The 8,835-nt window shown below is 42.0% G+C and overlaps 1 protein-coding gene across 3 annotated transcripts in view; it reads right to left on the minus strand.

The window, feature by feature from the left end:
- Window positions 1-4,445: 4,445 nt before the first annotated feature.
- Window positions 4,446-8,835, minus strand: part of LOC308236897 (uncharacterized protein C8orf88) — a 14,609-nt gene continuing 10,219 nt past the window's right edge. For all 3 annotated transcript variants that reach the window (XM_080647042.1, XM_080647041.1, XM_080647040.1), the window contains exon 6: window positions 4,446-5,808. In XM_080647042.1, the coding sequence (XP_080503168.1) occupies window positions 5,767-5,808 (42 nt within the window). In that variant the 3' untranslated portion in view covers window positions 4,446-5,766. The remainder of the gene's footprint in view (window positions 5,809-8,835) is intronic.

Genomic DNA, 8,835 nt, shown 5'->3' on the forward strand with positions numbered 1-8,835 from the left:
CCCCAACTGCCCCCCTCTGCCAGCCTGATTGCTCCTAACTGCCCCCCCCCCGCCAGCCTGGTTGCCCCCGACTGCCCCCCCTGCTGGCCTGGCCGCCCCACGCAGACTCCTGTTCAGTCACTTGGTTGTCCCTCACTAACCCCCCTGCCGGCCTAGTCGCCCCACGCAGCCTACTGTTCAGTCATTTGGTCTTCCCTCACTAACCCCCCTGCCACCTGGTCGCCCCACGCAGCCTGCTTGTTCAGTTGTTTGGTCATCCCTCACTAACCCCCCTGCCACCTGGTCGCCCCACGCAGCCTGCTTGTTCAGTTGTTTGGTCATCCCTCACTAACTCCCCTGCTGGCCTGGTCGTAGGCAACCATCTTGTGAGGGCGTGAGGGTCAATTTGCATATTACCTCTTCATTATATAGGATTCTAGGTGTACCGGTTAATAATGCGGTTCTTTTTCAATAGATGGAGTTACACATATGTTCATATGTATGCAATTTGATATGTATGCTATTTTGTTGTATTGACAAGATTTGGAACTTCATATATCAATTTTGTGAAGGTATTAACATCATAGATATTTTTACACTTAAAAATGTCGAATTTTGTGCCAAAAAAAGCATTTGTGGGAAGTTTTAATTCATTATTTTGAAGAAAAGTGCTGCTGAATACTTCAGGAAGCTTATGGTGAACATGCTCTATCTCAAGATACTTGTGAACACTGGTTTAAATGCTTTAAAAGTGATGATTTCGATGTGAAAGACAAAGATGTCCAAGTCAACCGAAAAAATTTTAAGACCAACAATTACAAGCATTACTGGATGAAGATGCGTGTCAAATTCAAAAATAACTTTCAGAAAGATTAAACGTTGCTCAGCAAACGATTTCTGATTGTTTACAAGCAATGGGAAAGATTTTAAAGGAAGGAAAATGGGTGCCACATCAACTGAACAAAAGACAAATGGAAAACCGAAAAGTCATCAGTAAAATGTTGCTTCAACGGCACGAAATAAAGTCTTTTTTGCATTGAATTGTGATTGGCGATGAAAAGTGGATTTACGTTGAGAATCCCAAATGCACAAAATCATGGGTTGATCCAGGTCAACTATCAACATCGACTGCAAGGCCAAATCGCTTTGGAAAGAAGACAATGCTCCCCGTTTGGTGGGATCAGGAAGGTGTGGTGTATTATGAGTTTCTAAAACCAGGTGAAACCATTAATATTGATTGCTACCGACAACAAATAATCAATTTGAACCATGCTTTGATGGTGAAACAACCAGAATGTTCCAGAAGACATGGCAAAGTAATTTTGCTTCATGATGACGCACCATCACACACTTCAAAACCAGTTAAAGACACATTAAAGTATCTTGCCTGGGAAGTATTAACCCACCCACTGTATTCACCAGACCTTGCTCTTTCAGATTACCACTTGTTCTGATCCATGGCACACACACTTTGAGCAGCACTTCAAAACATACAAAGAAGTGGAAAATTTGGTCTCTGAATGGTTTGCCCAAAATAAGAAATGTTCTATCGGGACAGTATCCACAAATTACCTAAAAGATGGGGAAATGTGTAGCTAGTGATGGACATTACTTTGAATAAAGCACTTTAGATATTTCTCTTGAAATTATGTTTTTATTACAAAATCCACTATTATTAACTGGTATACCTAGTATAGATAATGCCTACTTAGCGCTATTCATTTTCTCTTATTTTAAAAATTGGTACATTATCCAATATGACTGGTGCCCTTATATACAGAGAGAGAGGGAGAGAGAGATAGCAAAAGAAATGGTCATGTGGGGTCACAGAAGCAGCCAACTGCACGCCCAGGAGAGGGGCCTCAGAAGAACCAACTGGCCAGCGCCCTGAGCTTGAACTTGTAGTCTCTAGAACTGCAAGAACATGTTTCTGTTGTTTAATCCAAAAAAAAGGTAACACAATAACTTTGCACAAAACCACGTTGGCTGAAACCTGCAGAATCTTTATGCATCAGATTATAAACTACTTTTTCCCAAGTGAACAGTTCTGTGACAGGTACCATTTATTAACTAGAGGCCCAGTGCACGAAATTCATGCACGGAGGGTGTGTCCCTCAGCCCAGCCTGCACCCTCTCCAATCTGGGACCCCTCGAGGGATGTCCGACTGCCCATTTAGGCCCGATCCCGGTAAGGTAGTCGGACATCCCTCTCACAATCCAGGACTGCTGGCTCCCAACTGCTCGCCTGCCTGCCTGCCTGCCTTCCTGATTGCCCCTAACCGCTTCTGCCTGCCAGCCTAATTACCCCCTAACCACTCCCCTGACAGCCTGATTGATGCCTAACTGCTCCCCTTCCAGCCTGTTTGCCTCTAACTATCCTCCCCTGCAGGCCTGGTCCCCCCAACTGCTCTCCCCTGCAGGCCTGGGTCCCCCCCAACTGCCCTTCCCAGCAGACCCAGTCGCCCCCAACTTCCCTCCTCTGCTGGCCTGGTCACCCCTAACTGCCCTCCCTTGCAGACCTGGTTCCTCCCAACTGCCCTTCCCTGATGGCCATCTTGTGTCCACATGGGGGCAGTCATCTTTTACCACATGGGGGCAGCCATCTTGTGTGTTGGAGTGATGGTCAATTTGCATATTACTCTTTTATTAGATAGGATAGAGGCCTGGTGCACGGGTGGGGGCCAGCTGGTTTGCCCTGAAGGGTGTCTCGGATCAGGGTGGGGGTTCCCTTGGGACATGGGGCAGCCTGGGCGAGGGGCCTGTGGTGGTTTGCAGGCTGGCCATGCCTCCCATTGACCCAAGCGAAGGCCCTGGTATCTGGGATTTATTTATCTTCTATAATTGAAACTTTGTAAACTTGAGTGGAGCCAAGCCTCCTGCTTGCTCCATGGCCGCAGCCATTTTTGTTGGGATTTATTTATCTTCTATAATTGAAACTTTATAGCCTTGAGTGGAAGCCTGGGTTAGCCAGGGTATGTGGAAAGCTTGGCTTCCTCCATTGCAGGGGAAACCCAAGCCTCCTGCTCAATCTGTGGCTGCAGCCATCTTGGTTGGGTTAATTTGCATACTTGCTCCTGATTGGCTTGTGGGTGTGACTTGTGGGTGTAGCAGAGTGATGGTTAATTTGCATATTACTCTTTTATTAGCAAGATGTGACATCATTATGTAATTTATCAGCATCATAATTCCCTGGATATAAGACAAACAAATCAAGAAAAATGGAGAGTTTAACTTTGAAAAAATCTGGTTCATAGCTTATGGCATTATGATCCAGAGGGCTAAATTTTCTAATGAAAAATAGACATTTATATTTCCAAATACTTTAAAAAATTTTTAATCTAAGTGAACAAAGAAGTAATATAGCATAAGCACCAATTTTAGGGAAATAATAAAATAGGGCAGGTGCTGCAGATAGTTTCCAGATTTACAGTGGAATGACCACAGCCCAGTCCCACTGCAACCACCTTAGACGCTCCACTGTCCAAGCTTATAAGTTAAATATTTTTCATAGCAAAATCTATTTTGATGATAAATGTTGCTAATGAAAATACAATGTGTATAGAAATTTACTACTATACTATTCTGTAGTCCAAATTCCTTTGAAACCACAGGTCTTCCAGGAAAAACTGTGAGGTAAGATTTTCCTGTTTTGTGTGTGTGTGTGTGTGTATGTGTGTTTTTTCCTGTTGGAAAATTCAGAAAAAAGAAAGCCTGAACCAAAAATTTTTTTAAGTATAAAATTTGACCTAAAATATTTTCTCAAACTAATTCATGGAGTATTAACTTTTATAAATACCTTTGTATACCCGCAGTCCTCATTCAATCTGAATAAAAGAATTTTGTCACAGGATGCACTAGACGTAGGCCATAAATGCTGACATAATGCACACACACACACATGCATGTGTCTCAGGTCGTTTCTAAAGAGGAGAAACACTATGGAAAACACCTGGCTCAACGTCTCCTTTACAAACCAAGCAAAGAACATCAATGGACAAAGGACACATACAATGAGCATTCAAACCATACGTATGTACAAAGATGTGCAGATAATGAACATCTTTGCTCTGATCATATACAGTAACATAGGAGGAAGAGACTCATACCCAGGGAACTGTTGACACACAAACTCTTCTTGAAACACTGGTTATAAATGGTTTCAAAGTATAAATTACAGCCAATAAGTGTTATTCTGGCCAGTCCATCTCAGTGTCAGACTCAGAAAGTGCACTTCATCTTTGGGGACGAGGCAGTCCCCCGGGAGCGAGCGTGGCAGCGTGACTGGGAGGTCCTCTCCTTAGCAGCAGTGCCAGGCGGAAGCGCCCTGAAGCTTCCAAATTGGTGTAATTCCTATTGTATTGTTAACTAGAACTCAAAGGCCTCGAGAATAGGCAAAAAATAAAGAGCTCTTACATAAATTATACATCTGTTTTTGTGAGAGAGCATCTGTGTGTGTATTTACACACACACACACACACACACACACACACACACACACACACATATATATATATATATATATATATATATATATATATATATACAGAAGTCTATAAGGGAAAATAGTAGGGGAAATGGTCCCATGGATGGCTAATTTAAAGTGACCAATAAATGTATGGTTAATGAAGTTTTCTCTATTTAAAACACAATCTACCTACTTTTCTGGGGAACAAAGCCATGAAAAGTAGGGTGGGTGCTGAAAGACCAAAGAGGGAGACCTACCATGGACTTAAAGCTTTAATCTGGTAACAAGCCTGAAGGCCAGTGAACAAAAATGTCCTATTTTTAGGAGTTCAGGATTCAATCTAAAACTTTCTGCCAAATGACGGCCTTACATGCCAGCCAGCAGCCCCCAGGATGAACGCTTCTGAGAGAACTGGAGTCAGGGAAGCTTCACTTACCTTTAAGTCAGCAATACTTTTTGGCACCATGCTGGAGTGAACCTTTAGGACTAGAAGTCATGTCCAGAGTGACAAATTCCAAGAGATGGTATAAAAATTCCAGGAACTAAAAGTTTTTAAGCCCTCAAATTCTTCATCTATACATATTCTTGTTATAAGAAATACAAGAAATTACAGAACTGAATCTTATTGCACCTCAACTGTTAGCCAATGCCTAATTTTTCCCCTTTGGAATAGAATGGGTTTTCTATTACTTCTGTTCATGGGGTCTGATCAGCACTTTTCACCTTCAGTTTCATTCACTGCCATTGTTTCCAAATTATCACCCTTTGCTGGTAATTGTGAACCGTAGACACTGTTATTGGAAACATCTATCTGCAAAGCCTAAGAAAACATCCCCGTGTCCCTGAGACTGCCCTGCTCAGGCGCATCCTCAGCCGCAGGTGGCAGAGACCCTCTCAGGCTGGTCTGAAATCAGGAAACAAACAGAAGCCACTTTAGCAATAAGTCCGTGCCATCTACACATCCAGCACATTCTTTATATGTGAGGATCTTTACAGCTTACATTTCCATTCCATTATTACAGGTGATGAAAAACAAAAGGCTGCAAGTAGCATGCAAGTTATCAATACAGTCTTCCCAGGTCGCTAACCACATGTTTATTTGAGTGCTTCTTTCCAATATATTCAGGAAAGTGCTTGAAAAGCTGAAACTGATTATAAAATTCTTTATAGTTTAAAATATCTCTCTCTCATTTTAGGAGAAACCAAATACCCAACCATCAAAATTAAATTGAATTGTCACAGTCCATTACAGTTATTGTTACTAGATCAACTTCATTTGCAAGTGTCCAAAACATAAAACAAATAATTATCTATCTTCAAAGTCATCTGTTCTTAAAGTGCTCCTTAAAACTTTGGTTGTTTTCCTGTAATACAAAAGAAAAACATAATACAGTTTTTACTAATTTGTTTATCAAACCAAATACTGTGACCCTACTAAGTGTTTACAGATCTAAATGCATGTTACTATAGAAACTATTAAAGTAACTGGAATTTGTCAAATAACAAAACAATTCTTCTGTGATTAATAGAAGATACGTAATTCATTTTTAAATATATCAGACTGTATTCCAAACTTGTTCTGTTTTTGTGGTACTTAATTTTTTTAAATGTTATTAATGAATGTATCAAAATTAAAGTCAATTCTAATGTATAAGGATTGGTCAAAATAATAAGTATACTCAACTTTTATCTACAAAATAAAATATTAGAGATGGAAAGTCTGCAATTGAAAAAGTAACAGTTTTATAAAGCATTTAAGTTCCAGATTCATTTGCACAGACCAAGGATCATATGTTCCTAAGGTCTGTGAACAGGTAGGAAAATTCAAGCATCATTAAGGACATTTATCCTCTTTAAATATTCCTGGGTACAAGGTATTATGAAAAAAAGTTAAAATTCCTGCTTTAATTTTAAAAAATAAGAATTGGCTGGAGGTGTGCAAGTGAGGGATTTTAAGTTAAGAAACACTGATGTATATTATGAGCAAGTTAAAATTTTAAAAAATTGTAATTAAGAAAAAAAGGCTATGAAGTCTAAAGAGTTAGAAATCTCAAAAACGGAGAGCACAGGGGGGTAGTCTGTATCTGTATGAGCCATTCTCAGCATACCTATATTCTGAGCTCTTCTCAAGAGAATCCCAGTTGCTTTTCTTTCTTTTTTTTTCTTTTCTTTTCTTTTTTATTTTTACCATTATAGTGTTTCTGAAAACGCTAAATGAAGGTCCTTTACTATGGAAGTAAAGACCATGGAAGATGAAAGTCAGTATTTACTGAGTGCCTAATGAGAGACAAGCACCATCCCAAGCACTTTCCAACATTGTTGGAGTTTAATGCTAACAAGTGCAGATCATCATTCTTACCTGTCATTGTAAACTGAGGCTCAGGAAGGTTAAGTGACTTGTCTGAGTTTGAACAGGACACCAGTACACACAGTAACCCAAGCCTGATGCCAAAACACATGTACTTTCCGTCAATGTCCTAAAATACAGTTTTCCTTATTCTGTGTATTTATTTTGATTGGATCTGATGAGGTGGCAGAGAACCATAAGACTGAGAACATCAGAGAGATGCTAAAAAGGAATAAGTGGCATGACTCTTTTTTTTACTATAAAAAGACTAAAAGAGCCTGACTGGTGCGGCTTGGTGGTTGAGCGTCAACCTATGAACCAGGAGATCACAATTTAATTCTAATCAGGGCACATGCCCCAGCTTGCCTGCTTGCAGTCCCCAGTAGGGGCCATGCAGGAGGCAGCCAATCAATGATTCTCTCTCATCATTGATGTTTCTATCTCTCTCTCATTCTTCCTTCTTCTCTGAAATCAACAAAAAATATACTATAAAATACAGAACCACCGTCATTCAGAACCACCTAAAATCTGGCTGAATGGAAGTCCTACAACTAGAGAAGTAAAGAAAGCACATCCAGACAAGTAGGAGGGGCGGAGGGGCGGAGGGGAGGAGGAGCGGAGGAGCGGAATGGGCTGATCTGACCCTATGTGGCATGTTTTTAATCTGGAGGACTCTCTTGGCTGAAGAAGCTTCCAACGAGGGACAATGGGTCCCAGGCCCACACCAGCCCCCGAGCCAGGGCTCCAGAGCTGGAAAGAGAAGTCCCAGTGACTTCAGGCTGTAAAAACCAGCAGGGATTGTGGCTGAGGGACACAGGCTACTGGAGTCCCATGCAGTTCTTAAATGGCTACCACTAGGACTTACCCAAAGCACTACCTCTGAGCTCCAGTGCTGGGGCAGTGGCTTGGGGGGATCCAGGGACATACGGAGAGGAACTGGACTGTCTGGCATTGGGGCAAGAACTCAGAGGCAGCTTTCTCATACACAGGGGTGCTCAGAGGGTTCATTGTTCCTATGCTGAGACCTTCCCCTTCACAAAGCTGACTGGCAGGGGCCATATCTGAGTCATCACCAACCTGGCTCACACTATTTGCTCCACCCTGGTGATACCCTGAGACCCTGCCCCACCCAATTTTCAGCCCCACCCAAGCTGTTTGCAGCTGCTTTTCCATATGAATGGCCTTTCCTGGCTCAGGTTTCAAACTTTCCTAAAATCTCTCAAACAAGCAGCAGCTGGACTCAGCATGTCCCATATCTCTCAATAAGGGCCCAAGACCTGGCACTAGCAGCAGCCTCCCTTGCCTCACAGTTTGGCCTCTCCTGGGTACTTTCAAGCCCAACACAAGTAGCAGCCATCTGCAGATCACTCTGTAGCACCTGCCAGCAATGGCTGACTTTGCACTATCTGGGAAGCCCCAGAGCCAGTGCACCTGATGGACAGCTTCAGACCACACAAGATTACAACTCTATACATCCACAAGTGACACTCTCAAGGGTCAGATTCAGCATCAAAGCCCCACTGATGCAAGTCCTGCTCCACAGAGGTGTCTCCTGCACAGCAGCTCTTCCATTGTAGTTATAGCTGGTCCTCAAACTCAAGTGGCTTGGGAATCAATTCCTCCCAGTGACGCCAACAGCAATCAAGGCTCAATTACAACAAGACAGTGCACACAGCCCACACAGGGGCACACCTAGAGTGCCCAGCTTAGGTGACTAGGGAGGCTAAGTCATTGGGTCCTACAGGACACACCTACTACACTAGGCCACTCTATGAATTCTAGGAAACATAGCAGCTCTACCTAATACATAGAAACAAACACAGGGAAGCAGCCAAAATGTGGAGACAAAGAAAATGAAAGAAGAGAAGAAATCGCCAGAAAAAGAACTAAATGAAATGGAAGCAAGCAAACTACTAGATACAGAGTTCAAAAACTATGGTTATAAGGATGCTCTAGGATATTAATTAGAACTTCAAGGATCTTTATGAAAGCTTCAAAGGATTTAGTGAAATTTTCAAGGATCTTAGTGAGAATGTCAAAGACA

Source organism: Plecotus auritus, assembly GCF_963455305.1.
Source record: "Plecotus auritus genome assembly, chromosome: 11".
NCBI lineage: Eukaryota > Metazoa > Chordata > Mammalia > Chiroptera > Vespertilionidae > Plecotus > Plecotus auritus.